The sequence below is a fragment of the Anarhichas minor genome, unplaced genomic scaffold, assembly GCF_050575085.1.
Source record: "Anarhichas minor isolate MPS153535 unplaced genomic scaffold, ASM5057508v1 ptg000026l, whole genome shotgun sequence".
Taxonomy (NCBI): Eukaryota; Metazoa; Chordata; class Actinopteri; order Perciformes; family Anarhichadidae; genus Anarhichas; species Anarhichas minor.
In genome coordinates this window covers 11,062,046-11,079,918 of record NW_027466472.1, presented here as the reverse complement: position 1 = coordinate 11,079,918, position 17,873 = coordinate 11,062,046, and the positions used below count along the sequence as shown (strand labels likewise).

The following is a 17,873-nucleotide window of genomic DNA, read 5'->3' as shown; positions in this document are numbered from 1 at the left end:
TCTTTGCCGTCATTTTGAGTCTCCTTATAGTTGTTTTAAAATGTTTGTGGTTGTTTGAGTCCTATTATAGTAGTTTTATATTTTCTTGTAGTCGTTTTACATCTGTTTGTGGTTTTCTTTAACTTTCATGCTTTGAGTCTCTCTGTAGTCGTTTTAAAATGTTTGTGGTTGTTTTAGTCTTTTTGTAGTAGTTTTAGTGTCTTTGTAGTAGTTTTAAGTTTCTTTGTGGTTTTTTGGAGTCTCGTGGTTGTTTTAAAGCTTTTTTGGTTGTAGTTGCATCATGTTTCTGTGTTGTATCACTTTAATTAGTCCTTCATAAAGCTACAGGATGTTTTCAGCTCTGAACCCACTGGTCCATCTGACCGTCGATCAACAGATTAATATCTCTCTGACCACATCCAGCCACCTTCCTCCGTGTTGCTATGGTGATCCATACATCATGTGTGCGTCAGTGTGCTTCTCCTTCACTGAACAGTTTCTAGTGGTTTATTAGTTCTGATGATTTAGTGAACTCCTGATTAAAACCGACTCTGTTGTTGCACTTTATCAAGTTTCTCCTGTGAGAGCAGAGATGGAAGAAGTACTCACATCTTTTACTTCAGTAAAAGTACTAATACTACAGTGTAGAAATACTCTGTTACAGTAAAATCACTCATTATGCACAATGGACCATTTCAGAATAATATTATTTTATTGTATTATAATTATTGATGCATTAGCTGTGGCTCAGCCACAAGAGTTTGGTGTGAGGGCGTCATGTCCAGAAGACGCTGTGTTCTGCTCTGTGAGAGGAAATGTCCTCTTTCTGGAGGCGAGGCTTAGTGAGTGAGAAGCACAGCTCTGCACCACTGTAGTTAAACAATGTCTGTACATGAATAAAATCAAAATTAAACAGAAGAGGAGTTCAACAAAATAACCTAATACAAGTTAACACCACCAACAAAATAGGAGAATTAAATGTGGACTCTTAAACATCAGATCTTTGTCATCTAAAGCCGTATTAGTAAATGATTTAATATCAGATAATCATATTGATTTATTTTGTCTTACTGAAACCTGGCTGTGTAATGAAGAATATGTCAGCTTAAATGAATCAACTCCTCCATGTCATATTGATACTCACACTCCTCAAGTAGCAGACATTTTTTACTCAAGCCTATTATTAAAATGCGTTTATCTCATTATTAGATTTGATTGGCTTCTGTCAGAGTGAACAGAAACCACACCCTCGACCTGGTTCTGACTTACGGCATTAAAATAGAAGATTTAATAGTTAAATTTACACCGAAACATTAAGGATTAAAGATGGAACAAAAAATAAACATGAATCAGAGAATATTTATTTATTCATCAAATATCTGATTTTGTCATTGAAGGTGTTTTGACAAAAAACGAGTAAATAGATTATATGAATTACCTCTCATCTTGTGAGGAAAGAGCCTGGAAGACTTTCAAATCAGGGAGTACAAAGTATAAAATAAATACCTACAATTATACATCATATTTTTTGTCGTTTTCATGGTAATGTGATATGTTGCAGCAAAGTGCTGTCCCATTCATATTTACACCATTTCAAGCCCTCACAGTCTCTCACACTCAACCACTTACCAGGTGACGTCAGTAAGTCCTTGAGGGTTCAGGGTTTAGGGTTTAGGGGGAACATTGGGATTGGGCCAATGACAATTAAGAGACTTGGGATGTACCCAAGGAAAGAGAACGAAGAGTAGGAGAATAACACGAGCGTTAGAGAAGTTATTTCACGTCACGTTCTCCAAGAAGAGAACAGTGGTCAGAGAGACCAGAACCAGAGAGACCAGAGTCTTTAACCAAGAACACAAATATCTCTTATTAGAAGATGACAAGAATATAATATCATGTTTTTTTGATTGACATCACTTCACACCTGAATTTAAAACTTTCAGTGAAATTATTTTTTCTAAAATGAAATACTTTATCTTAACACATTTTTCAAAAGCTTTCAGTTCTTGAATTTATTCTTTAATTTATTCTTTAATTCAGTCCTTATTTTAATTGAAATGAGAATAACATTTATTTATTATTAGAGTATGTATTATTTATAATTCATCCAGTTCAATTTAAAAAGTGACAATAAATATTGTTCAGATATTATATAATACAACTTTCTTCATTTGACAGTCAGTTGTTGACGACATGTTGGCTAATTCAATATACTATATGGGACTAAATCATAGAACAAGTTAGACATTACTGTGATGTTCTGGACCTTTGATGAGGAACTTCTCTCTAAATGGACCTCGTTGAACTTTAATTGAATACCCCTGATCTAATGTAACATATCATACTGGTCTCATCCAGCATTTGTAGCGATACCTATGTTGGGATCTGGCAGGAGCGTGTTTGGTTTATTCGCAAGTATAAAAAACGAAATTATTCATATCAAGAAAGGTATTAATATAGATTGGTGCTCGGTAGCTTTCCATGGGCGATGGCCGACTGTGTCAGGAAGGAGGTCTGTTTAGGGGTCAGATTAATTGACTTATTTGGATATGTACGTATGTCCGTATTTAGTATTTAATCATCAATGTGGTATTAATACTTTTACAATTGCGTTTAATGACTTTGTGTTGCATGGATTACATTCATCAAGCAAAATAAGCACATCACCCAAAACGTCGAACCATTTCTGTAACTTAAAAGACCTCTCACCTAAAGTCATGCAGTGAATTAAATAATGAACTGATTTAATAACTATGGGAGACAACAGATGAGCAGAAACAGGGTTTAAGAAAAGAAAAGGAATCTTTTATTTCTTGGATATCCTGTACAAGGGCCTGATATCACAACTGGTCAGGGAGTATTTACACTAACGGAGGCTTTTCTCTTAATTCCTAAAATGTCTTATGTATGGATCTTAAATGTGAGGGGAAATAAATAAGCATTACTCCAACATGGCCTCATCATTTGTGTCTTTTCCACCTTTGTGTCGCTCTCAGATGGAAATACAAGCTGATACTGCAGGATGTTCTCCCGGGTGAAAACGTTGCAGGAACCGTGTAACTCCCACCACCGCCTGGAGAAGCTTGACAGCTCAACCTACTTCATTTTTCAGGATGAAAAGATGCCTCTGTCCCGCTCAGACGGTTCGCTTCTTCACTTATTCTCTATGTGTGGCTCCGAGAGTTTTTGGATGTGCAGCTCCTCCACCAGCTCCTCCACACAGGCCTTGAACAGAGGCTCCGGCTCCTGAGAGACAAGAGGGTGAACACAACTGAGTTAGGACGGATTAATCACAGACTGTGCACAGCTTTATCATAACAAATCAACATTCCTTTCACATCTTTCAGGGGGCTGTGATTTTATTAAGGTGGGATAGAGATTTCTAATGTCTTTCTCATAAGAAATAGAAGATATTTAGCAACATTTCTTCTGCATTTCTGTTGAGGTAAAACGTCTGAAACAAGTGCTGAATGAGGTGACCTTGTGCTCCAGCTGCCTCTGTTTCTCCACGGCCTCCTCCAGACTCAGACCCAACCACTCGGCCTCCTCCTCCGGGATCTCAAACTGCTGCTCAGACAGAAGGAACCAGAGAAAGAAAAACGTAATTTGTTTTTTAATCACAACTCCTTCTCGTGTACAGCAGCTGGTGAACATCAAGGTTAGTTTGAATCACTTTAACACATCCCACCTACCTTGTATTTGATGTAGACCTTCTCTCCCTTGACGGGGTCGGAGGGGTAAAGCTCTGTGTTTCTGCGTGCCAGGCGAAGCAACATGGCCCTCTTCAGGTCCTCCCCCAACTTGGAGTTCAGGTCTTCCTTTGACGTCTGACAGGAGTTGGATAATTACAGTCACATGAAAAGCCGATTGGAAAATGTAATTTTGTTCCACAAACGGTAAAACGCTCTCTTACGTTGAGAATATAGAAGTCGAATCCGAAGGCGGCGTCGATGAGGTTCAGAGTGCGTGCTGTGACTGTGATGGTGAACTTGTGATCGAGGATCTCGCTGTACAACTCTCTCTTGAACAGCTGTGGTTTCCAGGTCTTCTTCAGACGAGTCGACATCTACAGAGAGAGAAACATCAGAACATGTTGGGAACAATCTAAACGTCCTCTGGGCTTTAGTGCCACATATTTATATATTTCAATACATACTTTAAACATGCAATGACTTTTTTTCAATGTAGCCTACATATTTATATTAATTGCAGCTGAATTGTGTAAACATACAACTTATAATAAAGTACTTATAGCGATATCTATGACAGTGCCATTTTGCTGCTGAATAATTTGAATTTCCACTAAAACAAAACTAGAATTTTATGATATTTTTGGTAAATTGAAAGGTTAACAAGAAGAAAAGGAGGTTGACAGCGAATGGACAGTCACATGTCAACACACCAGTAGAACCAAAGACAGGCTACTCACTTTGTCATTATTGGCATATCTGAAGCCTGATATCCAGCCCTCTCCTCCCCACAGGCCGTCCTGGGAGTGCGGAGGGTAGTAGATGGGTACCGGGACGTCCTGTACCCGCTCCTTCTGCCCCGTTGTTGGGTTGGCTTGGTACTGGACTCCCAAAGGCTTCCAGTGGACGGGTTGTGGCTCTTTCTGCTCGAGGGACTTAAGGTAGTGTGTGGGCAGACGAGCGTAGATGCCCTGCTTTAGCTTTAGGACGTCCCAGATTTTGGGGGAGTATTTATGAAAAGGCATAACGGACTCTTCAAGTCAAATCTGAAAGACAGGTTAAGGATGAAACAGTTACTGCAGGAAATCAATAAGAAAATCAGTAGTTCACAACACAGCATTATAACTTTCTCTACTTAGTTGTGCGAGTTGCACTTCCATTTATAAGGTGGGGCAGATTTTTTCATACAATAGAGATTTGGGATTTAGTTAAAGAAAATAATCCATTTAAATTTCACGAATAAAATGTTTTCCTCATTTAACAAGCGAGATTTATGGTCACAGAGTTACAAATGTTAAGTGTTTTCATTTAGGACGCACTGAATCTTTTGTTTCCTGATCAGACCAAGTAACGATTAGATTTATTATAAATAAACTGTGTATTTATAATTTGATTGACAGTTTCTTCTATAAAATGTCAACAAACTGTGAACAAATGCCCATTATAAAGTCCCAGTGCCCCAAGTCAAAATGTCCAATTGTTTGCAGCAGTGATGGTTTGGCATTTAACTTAATAAATGATTAATCAATCATTAAACATGTTGATGTTTAAAACACCAGCGACATTGAGTTAGCAGGACGCTAACAGGCACAGGGGCAACAACACAGTCATACATCTAAACATCAGCCTCTATGAGTCTGATATAACGTTAGGAGCACGTTTAAAGGTCTGTCTTACCAGTTATGATGTAAAAGTGACCTCCACCAAGTACTAAGTGAGTTTCCAATCCAGGTTAGTCCAACATTCAGCGGGCAAGGACATCACGCACACCAGCCACTGCCTCTGCTGCACAGACGCGTTTCCGCATTGATCGGCCAACCCACACCAGGGGGGAAACATGATTGGACGGTGGACAGGAAATGCTCGCAGATGATTGGATGGTGGACAGGAAATGCTCACAGATGATTGGTTTTCATACACTGTCAATCAATGTCGTTTTCTTGGCAAAGCGGATGTAGATTCAGCGTAAATTCTGCTTCCCCAGTTATTACCCTGGGTTTATTTACAACGTATAATGTATGAACTTTTTCATACATTTGATTTTACAGTAGGAAATCATTGATCATATGTTTTCATTTTTGTGACAGCACAATTAAGTTTAAATTCTCTTAAAATACATATTGCGCTCATCATGACTATGAGTTTTGTGTATAAAAAGTAAGTAACGTTAGCTATTAGATAAATCATGTAATAAAGGTAAAACAACAATGCTTAATTGTACTATAGCGAATTAAAACATGTGACGCTTTCCGTTCAAACAAGAGAATAAGCGTTTCGATCAAATAATACGTAGATGTACAAATCGTTATCATGACTCCTTCACTTACGTAGTTAACGGTCATATCGCGGACTTACGCCCGAAAGGTGGAATTGAACCACTCTGCCGCTAAGCAGCTACAGGTTTGAAGCCTGCACCCCGGACCACCGAGGCTCATCCGGGCAATTTAACAGAGGTTGCGGAAGAGTATATATACACTCTATCATCGACAGTGTTTTGAGTAATGGTGTCTCGTTAATGAACGTTAGTTTGCTTTTATGACAGAGCGCTCGTATACAAAGTACCATCACGTGCCGGATGTTGTTAAGCATATTATTGTCGAATAAACACAAAAACGGGGAACGTAGTCGGGTCTGTGTTGTGCTATTCAAAGTAGGTGCATTGTGATTGGCTGTCCGACAATAAAAAGGCGGAGCCACATGGCGTCATCATAGGTAAGAAATATAGAAGATTACGATTAAACACAGATATAAAGGCACAGGTGTAACTGATGACATGAATAATGGATGCATAGGTGTGCCTGTGTATTTCCTGTAGCGTTTGCCATGAAAAACCCATCTGTGTGTAGTCTGATGAACTCTCTCAGTCTCACATTTTTGCTGCAACAACTGTATTTGCTGCTTATACTGCTGCAGACGCATTATACATTACATCACCGAGATCCAATCCTTCAGGTGCAAGTTATTTCAACTGCCTTATTCCTCATTCTATTCATGGAAGGAGTATTCAAATAATAAAAATGAAAGTACTCCATTACAAGTGAGCAAGTAAATAGTAGTTTTAGCAAAAATGTATTTAAAGTATTGAGATTGTATTAATTTAAGTGATGCATCAACGTTGTAGTTGGTTGAGGTGGAGCTAATTTGAACTATCCTACTTCATACTCCATCTATACACTGATATGTAGTTAACAGTACTTTATAAACATAAAATAAATATTTTATAAACTTTTTGTTTTACATATAAAAACATAACCTGTAATTTAGATAATAATTATAGCTGTAAAATAAATGTGGCTTAAAAAAGGTACAATAGTTGCGTTTGAATGGTGTAGAAGTAAAAAGTAGCATAAAATGAAATAAAGTTCAAGTTCATCAAGTACAGTACTTCAGTAAATGTACTTTGTTACTTTCCACCACTGGGTGTATAGTTTCATTTAGTATTAAAGTGGATACTCATATAATACAGTAGCCTATTAAATCACATATCTTTATACATTTGTTCTTCTACTTTCTTTGGTCGCTGTGACACCGGGATACATTCTATATTATCTTAAAATAAAAAGAGACACACTTTAGTATTATTTGTTTATACATACATGGTAGAGAATACAGAGGTTCGGAGTACAAATGAGGCATCACAAGAAGAAATGTCTCGCTTGATATTGCAGCACCATGTTTAATGTCATCAAACTAACATAAACAGAACATTTACATGTAATGTATGAGCCATGTTTCAGGACAGATTACACTTTCAAAATCTGTTAATTTTTCCGCATCATCCACTACCTTTACCTTTACATTCATTCATTTATTTCAACTACTTCAGTCAGAGGAAGGTGTTCTCGATGACCAGTGTCTGAGGCTCTTCCTTTGTTTCCCCAGCTGGTGGTGCCAGCAGGCTGGTCTCCTCCTCTACGGGAGAGCAACACATAGACCCAGCGCAGGCCTTTCCACAGGCGAGGCTGCAGGCCAGAAGAGGTGGCAGGGAGGGGTCCTCTCTGTGGATGACAGGGGAGGCGTCCCCCTCGCTGCCTGCAGAGGACCCAGAGCAGCAGGAGGCAAACTCTGGTTGCACAGTGCAGCAGCTCACTCCAACACTCTGCAGCACCTTAGTGACCCCCGACATCAGATCAGCACACCTGCACATGTGTGAAAGGATTCTGCATTAATAAAATGTCGAGTTTTGAGCTTTAGCCATTGTTAAGCCTCACTGTTGCTGTCTTTACCTACAGTTTAATACTGACACATTCATTTAGAAGGGCAAAGGCATATTAAAAGTGTCCGGTTACACAAAATTAATCCATACCTTTCAGCCAATCAGAATTGACTGGCCATGGTTTGTTAGAACCCCCTAGTACCAAAGTCAAAAGACCTTTCCACCTCACCTGTGCATTGGAAACCCAGCATGGCAGTGTACATGGACAGAGGCCACCATGAAGGATTCAGTTAACTGCCAGATGTGAAGGTTGTGCACAGCCTGCACTCCGGGGACACTCGTAATCCTTCTTCCAAGATCAGAAGCGCAAATGTGTGGAGGTGTGGCCTGTAGCAGCAGAAGTCCATACCTGTGCACCTGGAGAGATTTACAACAGTCAGTGCAGGTACAGCTTGCAGCACACATAAGAGCTTCAGCTAAATGCTTAAAAGCAACATTTAAACTAAAAAGGCATGACATAAACACACCGACCTGTGGTGCAGCGGTGGCGATCAGCACAATCACAGCCAGCAGGGAGAGAACAGGATCCAGGTAAACCAGCAGGCCACAGCTTCCCGAGCTGTGTAGGAACTGTGGGCCGACCAGCAGCATCACCAGGCTGTTGATCAGAGCCAGCAGAGAGCTAGTGAGGCCCTGCATGACGAGGACAAAGGACACGAGACTGACTGGCCGCTGGCTGCTTGGTACGGTCCTCTCAAAGTGATGGGACGACTTGTAGACTTTGGTATTAGATGCATTTTGACTGTCTGAAGGGAGAGAAAACAGCAAAACATGATCTTCACATCGATATATAAAACATTTATCATTAAAGAAATGTTATTTCACCTGCAAAAAACCACCTCACCCACAACAAATAGGCAATCTCATTTGGTCACATATGAAAAACAAATATTGAAATATGTGCATCGACTTCATTTGTTATTTTCTCATGTGGCTCTTTTTCTACGGGACACTAAAGCTAGAAAGGTGACAGTCCAAGGAGCTCTCTTACAAAGATGTCCCATGCAGGTGTTGTCTGTGATGTCTTCTGAACGACTCTCACACTTGCAAACCTTCACATCTGCGACAGCGCTGGCTGCCTCACAGTCCCTGCCGTCCTGTTGAGCTGCTGCATGCAGGTGGACTGGCTGTTGTTGGGCAGTTTGAGAGTCAGCGTCAGGGACGCTGGAGGTTCCCGGGTTGCAGAAGACCAGCGCCCCATTGTGGAGCGAGTTGTCCATGGCAGATTGGACATAGCTAACATCTTCCAGGACTCGCCCCGGCTCAGCCTGGCCTTTGGGTTCCTCTGCAGCCAAGACTGTGGGAGTCGAACAGAGGAATGAAAAACAAACATGGACACTGTTTGATGTTCCTTACAGCTGAATATACACCTGGCAGCTACTTCAAAGGGAAATGTGTCTGTACACTAGCATCACCCGGACAGGCACACTAATTATTCTGTGGTAAAAGATTATTACATAATGCCATTACAAGTGCTTTCACATGACGTGAGAGAGGGGCTCTGCAGCAGGATTTTTTAAGCCTCATGCATCATTGTGATCTGCCACGAATTCCACATTCTTCAAAATGAATGAATTTCACCCGAATTGCAGTAATGTGTCTTACATGATATTGGACTTTAAAATCCTGAGGTACAGTTTAAAGTGTGGTCATCACACATTGAACAACTAACTATTGTATCTCAGATTAGATTGATCAGACCAGCTGGAACTGGATGTCCAGATTGCAGTTGTAAAAAATCACATGAGGATCAATATATGGTAAATGTGAAGCTTCAGCTGGCATTCTTAGTAACTTAGATTAGCATCACAACTGAACACTGGGAGGAGGGCAACACGGAGCACAACCTAGCAACCCAAAAGATCTTATTAATGGCTTATGACTGAAATACAAGGCATTTGAAAGTGATTAATTGACTGTTAATAAAGCTATTTATTACAGCCTCAATGCACATGCCTTATTACTATTATTTGTACCACATATTGTTGTGCTGTATATATGTGTGCATCATGCTTTCAAAGTGACCATGTACCCCTGTAGGTGATGTTACCTCTGTGGTTCACTTCAAGGTGAGATTCGTTCCTCGGCTGCCTGCTGGCATCGGCCCTCTCATTCTGCAGCTGATCCCACTTCAGCCAGACCACCAGCAGCTTATGAAGCAGACTGACAGCTCCGACCACCACCAGCAGCAGGGGGCGCTGCACTGGGTGTGGCTCCAGGGAAAAGCTGACGATTTCCATGAAGTAAGAGAGACACAGAGAGGTGAGGAGGAGGGCAGAAAAGAAAGCCCCCACAGGCTGAATCCTGCTGCTGGTGAAGGACACGCCACAGTCCGGGGGCCCATCGGCCCGGGTCCCAGGTGGCGATTCAATGGATGACCCTGCAGGCAGGATGGAGGGAAGTACTGCTGAGGAGGAGGAGGAAGCATGTGGAGGAGATGCCGAGGAATCCGAAGAGGAGAGCGGGTTCTTTTTTATGCTTGTTGTTTGAGGAGGAGGAAGAGCCATGCGCAAGAAGATGAAGAGCGTGTGGAAACCATCCACTAAGGTGATGAGGGAATTGCACAGATGACTGATGGTGACCTCGCAGACCAGCAGCAGGATGGTCACTCCCAGCATGCACCAGTGTAGCACCCTCATACCTGCAACTGAGAGTAAAAAACACACACTAGAATACTTCATATACTCACACACACACACACACACACACACACACACACACACACACACACACACACACGCACACACATTTGCTTCAGTGTTATTACTTTCTATTTCTAGAAACATTGTTAGTTTCCATCACTGCTTTTAATATTCATTCAAAATTAAAATGAATTACACCAGCGGGCCTCAGCATGACTGAGTTATTCACTCCTGTACAATTTTAGGCACTTTACTTTCCTTTTTCTGCAACTTTATACAAATAGTCCATCATTTCAGATGCAACTATTGTACTTTTTACTCCCCGGCAGTGATTTGATAACTGGAGATAAAAGTTATTTTGCAGATTGAGATTGATAATGCAAAATGTAATCAACAGATAAATGATGATGTATTATTATTGGTGAAGATAAAACGATATTGATGTGGGGGATATGAAGAAGTTCCCAGCAGTATAGAAGGTAGTTCAATTTAACCCCAACTTTACCAGCTGAAACATTAAAGTATGTACACATTAATGCATCAGTAATTATAATCCAGAAATATAATATATTGTTCTGAAACTCCCCATTCTGCATAGAGTATTTTTATTTTTGGTTCATGGACTTTTGTTTGTAACAGAGTATTTTCCACACTGGTTTTACTTGAACAAAATATCTGAGCATTTCTCGCAACACTACATTTAACACACAACAAACTAATTTGCTCAAGCATAACTAATCTAAATTTAAGACAAATGTACACTTTTTTCTTTTTAGTATAAAGTTAAATTACCCCAGAAAGGTGGATGACCCTCAGTCAGCAATCAAAGACAAGTTGAGTTCTTGGATGTGATCTGTGCGCCGAAATCCCAAAAATGTCATTCATCGTGCTCACATCCCACGTCCCACCACACTCCTCCTCTAATCGCAGTCATGTGAGCTGGGGAGGAGGGGATGGGTGGTATCGTCCTCTCCCCAGTCGTCCCTGTTTGCATTCCCTCCTTCGCTCTGTGGTTCAGAGGGAGATCACAGAGCCCACCCAGCCTTCACACACTCTCTGAGCAGATCCAGTGAAGCTAATTTGCACAAATTAAATCCCCATTGTATTGTCAGGATTATATAAGCAGAACATAAGGTTATGTCTAAAAAAAAAAAGATTGCCTTGATGTTTAAAGGAAGGTAACAGGCAGCACTCGGCCCCAGCAAGAGGCAGAGTTAGGTCTGGGTATCGGTACCAACCGCCTTTAAGATATCGACTAAAATAATCCAAGTAGTATCAAACTTTTCAAACCTTTTTGTACTAAAAAAACTAAACCCATATTTGTGCGGCGTGGCTCACAGCCAATCACTGCGAGTGTTCTTTGATGTAATGTAATGTGTGTTTTTCCCCACTAGCAGCTACCCATACAGCCTGTGGAGCGGTGAAGTGGGTCAGTATTTGACAGAGTTGGCAGTTCCAAAACGTTTGAAGGTTTGGCTACTAGGCCTACACACCTGTGGCCCCCGATGAAAATAAAAGCAGAGGCAGTGGTGGTACTTTACGGACGGAATGACGGAGGGAAAAAAGGAATCAAATGAAGTACTCTCTTTTTATCAGTGTTACTTTAAGGGTACTGGTAGTGGTATCGTGTTTGTTTGTAATTGTGTTTTGCACATATTATTAAATAGGTGACGGGGGGGGGGGGGGGGGGATGATCTAACAGGGTTAAAAAGGTATCTTCCATTTCAAAACAACTTTAAAGGAGCTATATGTGATTTTGAACATTGATATAGCCGTAAACAACTATTTTTTATATAAAGATATAACAGATTAATTGCGTGCTGTAATCCGAGCTCCTCTGTTCTTTGTTTTTGTTATCAGGGCGGCCTTTTAATGCATTCGAGTCCTTCCCTTTGAAACTGTTGGCCATATCCGCATTTATAAAGACACTAAGAGAGTGACCTCCCACACAGCATTGTAAGAACGAGATGGCAGTGTGACATCTAGTGGACCTGCATGTTGTATTTAGAACCTTTAACATGTATACATTTAATGACATTAGCCACATAAGCTAATGGTCATACCAGACCACGCAAAACCCTGAAGCACAGGCAACAAAGTGGGCAACAGTGTACTCTATTGCTTTGTAGGAGGAGAAACAACTCCTTGCTTGATAAGTTAAAGTCTCAGACGCATCAGTCCCATGAGCCCCTGCTCTAGTGTGCAGGGGTCTGTTGCAGTCCGCTGGACTGCGAATCAACAGTCCAGATAGGGGCTGACACCACGGATAAATCCCTACTGTTCTATCAGCATGCCAGCACATTCCTGAGGCAAAGAAAAGACCCGGCGAGGAAGAATTTGATCACTTGGCACTGTCCCCTAACAGAGAGAGACAGAGAGAGAGAAGAGAGAGCGAGAGAGAGAGGAGAGACTGCTCCTTTATTGTTGGAGGATTTCTTTAAAGCCGCTATGATTGAATTTTTTATCCACTTGGAGGCAGCGCAACGATATGAAAACACAACATTGATAAATCATCCCCGTATAAAGTTGTTGTCCAGTTCGACTCCCTGCTGACTCAGCTTATTGCTACTGATAGACTGAGGACATTGAGATGTCCGTGGATCTATCAAAACATTTTCACAGGACAACTTCACAACTGACTCGACTGTTCACCCCGAGGTGCTGAATCACGTTTCATATTGACGGTGAGGAGAATCTCTGACCGTAGGATTAGTCGTGAACAGGAACAAGAGGCCGACAACGCATCAGGAAATATTTTATTTTTAACCAGAACTTTACAGGTGCAATGAAACCGAAACCCTGCGGTGCTCACTATGGAGGTGCAAGAGCCCAGACCTTTATCGCATCGACTAAACTCACTGTGATGTGAAACAGAGACTTTTGGTTAAAGTAAAGATGTTTTGTGAGAGCTTAAAAATGACTGTAAATGCTCCCAATGACCTTTGCTCTTTACACACTTCCAACATTCAAACTATAAAGAGAGGCAGAAGATAAAGTCTCCCAACCCTCTGTATTATTAAAGCACTATTAGGTGGGAGTGGATTAGTGCAGTGTGGAATTCCTCGCATACAGAGCAGAGCTCCCACCCAGCCATCACTACACACCCTCACTCCAGGAGACAGAAGGGAGAGACACTTTTCTTTGTTTTGATGGAATATTTCTTAAAGGCTTAAAAGACATACAAAATATTCCAAAGTATTGCAAGACACAAAAGATTAGAGAGAATTATAAAAAAGAAAAGAAAACATCTTGGGGAGCAGAAGCACGTAGTTCTTTTTGCATTTGTTATCCTGTTAATCTTCCTTTTGGAAAGAGACGTTGATTTTGAATATTTCACATTTCTTTTCAGTCATGCTAATAGCGTGGCCCATGGCTGTGTCGGTTAGTGCTCCAGACTGAAATATCTCAACACCTGTTGGAGGGAAAGCCATGAAAATGACATTCCCATCAGTCTTATCTGCACTTTGAGTGCTAATATTTCGTATGTTTTATCAAACATTTAACTCACTGTGCCTGCACTCAGTGCAGAAAAGCAGCATTCTTTCTTCGTGGCTGAATTTGGGTCTGACCGTGTCATGAGGGTAAAGCCCCACTGAGAAAGAATGTTTTGTGTGTACATGCATGTAGGGAGGTTTCAAAAGTTGAAATTTTAAAACTTTATGTAAATTAGGGAGAAATGTGCCTGCTGGCTACACAGTATTTTGCAAAATAAACTACAAAACTGACCACAAGGCCACAGTGGTGCCTCGGGACGTCTTTATCTGCTGTGGAGACATGTCTGTGATTCTTCTTTTTTTATGTCCCTGGCCTCCAAGACAACAGATGCAAACAAAAACGAGGTGCCGCTTCGCACATCATGTAAACTGAAAAGTGCAGACTGCTTATTGCCACAAAGTTTGCTGATGAACACGTTACCCGCTGCCACAATCTCGAACAAAGGTTTGTCCATCTTAAACGCTAACGATTTGTGTGGTTGTATTTGATGGCCGGGTTTGTCTGATCACACCAACTTACAATTGATTGGACACATTTATATATCCACCCAGAGTTCAAGATGAGTCATCAAAAATATGTTTGTTTTACAGGAATGATTTTTCAACAGATATAGCAAACAACAGATACATGAACAATAAAACATGGGACAGGAAACCTATGCAAAGGTATTCAACATCAAAGTTGCAATTTCAACCGCAAAAATAGATTTTCCTAAAGCTCTGGTATACATCCAACTTGACAACAATAATAATTACTAAAACTACACTACAGACAGCGCATGTGAAACGTTTCCAAACGTTGGTAATTCTGGTTCTGATCAACAGAAAGTGAAAATAAAAACCCACCTTTAAATGGACTGCACTTTTCAATAATTATTACCGTTACTAGAGAAGTGATATATCGACTCCTGCAAAACATTTAGTCGAGGTTTCAAAGATCACGTATTTAAGAGACACCAGCTGTCTCCAACAATCCCAACAGAGCTTGATCTGCTCACATGTTTCCATCAGAGTTCAGACATTGAAACATTCAGTCACATCTTTTAGTCATTACATGCATTTATTTGAGAGGAACAAATTTCGCCATACATTTCTTTGTGATTACCAGCACTTTTCAATTAAGTTAACAAATTATTATTAAAATTTCTAAAAATTAAAGCGTAACAAACAGTGAGGGGGGGGGGGGGGGGGCAATCTATCTGTTGGGTGGAAAGGAGCAGGGAGATTGAATGCTGCTCCTTTTAAGAAAAACAAAAACAAACAACACACCTGCCTGTACCTGTTTCAGGAAACAATACAAAGCAGCTCTCTCTACCAAACATACATGAAGTTGACATTTCATGTAAAGCTGCTCGCTTAAGTTCTTGCTCTGTAAAATTCCAGACAGTTGGATTTGAGCGCAGACATCAGCTCCTGCAGTGTGGTTTCCTTTCCTTCTGTCTCCTCTGTGTGAGACCAACACGGCCCACAGCGCCCCCTCGTGGCCACAGCGTCACCCCACAGTAGTGTTAAAAACAAGGACTCTGACGAGAACTAAGATGTGCTGCTCCCTAGTGTTCATCATCGTCCACCATTCACCTTTCCTTCCAACACAGATTACACTGCTCCCCCCCCCCCAAAAAAAGATATTTGCTCTAGTTTGAATCTGAAATATACATCAACATGGGGTTAATCTTTAAAAGCAACCCCCAATAAGGAAAATAAAAGATAAAATGAGGATGAGGGCGAAGAAGAAACTGGGAAAAATAAATCAGAAAAGGCTCATGAAGCTATAAAATAAATAGAAAATAACTAATTTCTCAAAGCAGCCCAAAGAGAAAAAAGGACTGAATCTGAAGTGGTGAGTTTTGAAGGCAACATGAATGATGAGCTGGAGCGGTGACGGCATAAAGCACCAGGTGGAAGACGGGAAGAGGGAGAGATGACGACAGAGACCGAGCTGCTTTTCGAGAAAGAGTTTAACACAACGACGACCGGTTGAACAAAAGCAATAATAAGAATAATAGTGTCTGAAAGTCGCAGAGAACAGAGGAAAAAAAAGAAGAAGATGTAAATAGCTCAGACATCTTGCTTTCTGACATCCGCAGAAGTTCCGTCTTTTTCAGCTGGGAGCAAACCGACTGTCGCTTTCAGAAAGCGTTTGAAAGGCAAGTAGAGAGACAGTTACAGCTCCTCCACATCAGATCTGAGGAGACCAACCGGAGGGAGACGCTGATCCCTGAGGGGCCAAAGTGAGTGAGGAGAAAAATGGACAAAGGGGGAGGTCACTTTGGCAGAGGTCCCTTAAGAGCTTTTTTTTTTTTCTGGTCGGGAGTGGGAACACATACATAAACCATTGACATTTAAACAGACACGTTAACATCTTCAGCTTCCTCAGATATAAAAACCTTTGACAGCGACTTACTTCCAGAACTAGTGTTTAAAGCCAGCAGGTCCGCTCAGCACCGTTATTCTGTGATGCGACTGTCATCAACCCTTTTTTCTTATTATCATCGTTATGTCTTTGTGTATGTACTTTATGAAGAAAAAAGCCCCCCCCCCCCAAAAAACAAAAACAAAACAAACTTAAATTGCTAGATATTTCCCCAACTACAGTGAGAATCTACACAAGAGAGCAACAAGAGGGAAAGGTCTGTGTTCTGTCTTTGGTTAGTGTTTCATCCTCCGGCTCTCTTCTCTCTCATCCGCAGGCGGCTGCTTGTGTGTAAAGACTGCAGATTAACAAAATGTAGTGATAACATGGTGATTTTATTTCTCTTCCCCCTCCTTCCTCATAATGTGCATATGTGTGTGTGTGTGTGTGTGTGTGTTTCAGTGGTCAATGTCATGTGGATGTAGAGGATTCCATATTTGTCACAGCAACGCTCCAGGAGTTGATTTTGTCCTATTGTCTTTCCATAATTTGCTTATATTTTCAGAGAGCTTCAACTGTCACACCAGGTCTTCTGTCCTTTAAGGAAAGGTTGTGTTGGTGGTAAAGTCAAAGAAACAACAAAAACATCGTCGGGCACCCAGTCACGTAGTAGAGCCAGACAAACCGAGTGCCGTTTCCTCTTGTCCTCACTGTCCCTGTTGAAGTAAAAGAGAGGTGATGAATCATTCCTGAACGTAGTAAAACCCAGCTCAATAATGGCAGACCTCTCTATCCATGACTGATAAACATCTTCTGATAAAACCACTTAGCTCACTGTGCGCACACACACTGTAGTCTGAAGCCATTACAGCACTTGTTTTTGCAGCATATTTTATCATTAAAATGCGACTTTGGCTGCACATGCAAACCTAAACTGCCGGCCTTAAACCTCGTCCACACTGGCTGCAGGGCAGCAGCAGCAGCAGCAGCAGCACTTGCAGTCTTCCGTCAGTGTGTATTCAGCCACAGTATTGCATTTTGGCAACGTTCAAAGAGTGTGCATTGACATCAGCAGAAAACCGACTAATTGTAGAAAAAAAACAATGCTGATCAGACAGGTTGTAACCGAGCCAACAGTTTATCCAGATTGGCCATCACTTAATTTGGCTGTAAAACCAATGGCTGCAATGTCGCCAACAATCACTGCTCAGAAGAACTGTATGCACAACTACGGCAAGTATGGAAGGCCAACATTAAGGAGGACTGTCTGTAGTTTACAACGGACGGTTGAGAAATAACTAGTGTTTTTACATTGCCGAGTACAATGTTCTCCTATACTTCCTAAATGAGATGCATTTTCTGGTAAAGGTGTCGTATGTTGTACATACGTATAGATAAATGTTTACCTCGCATCTCATGGTGCCTCTCTGCCCGTCTCCAAACTGGCTTCTAGCAGCAGCTCCTCCAGCTCTTGTCCACAGCTGACACTCACTACACAAG

At 41.1% G+C, this 17,873-nt stretch overlaps 3 protein-coding genes, 1 long non-coding RNA gene and 1 other non-coding gene across 8 annotated transcripts in view; 1 reads left to right on the top strand and 4 right to left on the bottom strand.

Moving 5' to 3' along the window:
• Nucleotides 1-2,762: 2,762 nt before the first annotated feature.
• Nucleotides 2,763-5,960, bottom strand: mrpl28 (mitochondrial ribosomal protein L28). Its single transcript, XM_076100861.1, has 6 exons — nt 5,346-5,960; nt 4,409-4,714; nt 3,893-4,045; nt 3,672-3,806; nt 3,460-3,546; nt 2,763-3,225 (listed from the first exon to the last, which is right to left on the bottom strand). Exons 2-6 carry the CDS (start codon nt 4,691-4,693, stop codon nt 3,133-3,135), a joined length of 753 nt encoding a protein of 250 aa, XP_075956976.1. The 5' UTR covers nt 4,694-4,714; nt 5,346-5,960; the 3' UTR covers nt 2,763-3,132.
• LOC142959543 (uncharacterized) lies at nt 5,832-9,831 on the top strand. The gene is made up of 2 exons (XR_012956217.1): nt 5,832-6,380; nt 7,551-9,831. It is a non-coding gene; the product is annotated as an uncharacterized LOC142959543 (long non-coding RNA).
• On the bottom strand, nt 6,023-6,109 carry trnastop-uca (transfer RNA opal suppressor (anticodon UCA)). The gene has a single exon. It is a non-coding gene; the product is annotated as a tRNA-Sec (tRNA).
• On the bottom strand, nt 7,321-13,123 carry LOC142959540 (calcium/manganese antiporter SLC30A10). 4 transcript variants are annotated; one of them, XM_076100859.1, is made up of 6 exons: nt 11,319-13,123; nt 9,935-10,559; nt 8,876-9,181; nt 8,356-8,630; nt 8,054-8,241; nt 7,321-7,807 (listed from the first exon to the last, which is right to left on the bottom strand). In XM_076100859.1, exons 2-6 carry the CDS (start codon nt 10,521-10,523, stop codon nt 7,495-7,497), a joined length of 1,671 nt encoding a protein of 556 aa, XP_075956974.1. In that variant the 5' UTR covers nt 10,524-10,559; nt 11,319-13,123; the 3' UTR covers nt 7,321-7,494. The 4 variants fall into 4 exon arrangements, with proteins under 4 accessions (XP_075956974.1, XP_075956973.1, XP_075956972.1 ...); XM_076100858.1 differs by having other exon boundaries at nt 9,935-10,531; XM_076100857.1 differs by having other exon boundaries at nt 9,935-13,123.
• A 1,938-nt stretch (nt 13,124-15,061) lies between these two features.
• Nucleotides 15,062-17,873, bottom strand: part of ppp1r37 (protein phosphatase 1, regulatory subunit 37) — a 35,105-nt gene continuing 32,293 nt past the window's right edge. Inside the window, exon 12 of the mRNA XM_076100856.1 lies at nt 15,062-17,864. Coding sequence (XP_075956971.1) covers nt 17,788-17,864 — 77 coding nt within the window. The 3' untranslated portion in view covers nt 15,062-17,787. The remainder of the gene's footprint in view (nt 17,865-17,873) is intronic.

Bases quoted from the DNA above. Each gene is read 5' to 3' on its own strand.
- mrpl28 (XM_076100861.1), bottom strand. From the start codon at position 4,693: ATGCCTTTTCATAAATACTCCCCCAAAATCTGGGACGTCCTAAAGCTA. The intron at 4,046-4,408 runs GTGAGTAGCCTG...CTCTCTCTGTAG, and splicing joins GATATGCCAATAATGACAAA to ATGTCGACTCGTCTGAAGAA. The intron at 3,226-3,459 runs GTCACCTCATTC...CTTGTCTCTCAG, and splicing joins AGAGGCAGCTGGAGCACAAG to GAGCCGGAGCCTCTGTTCAA.
- LOC142959540 (XM_076100857.1), bottom strand. From the start codon at position 10,670: ATGTTTCTAGAAATAGAAAGTAATAACACTGAAGCAAATGTGTGTGCG. The intron at 8,242-8,355 runs GTCGGTGTGTTT...AAATCTCTCCAG, and splicing joins TCGCCACCGCTGCACCACAG to GTGCACAGGTATGGACTTCT. The intron at 7,808-8,053 runs GTGAGGTGGAAA...ACACATGTGCAG, and splicing joins GCTGGGTTTCCAATGCACAG to GTGTGCTGATCTGATGTCGG.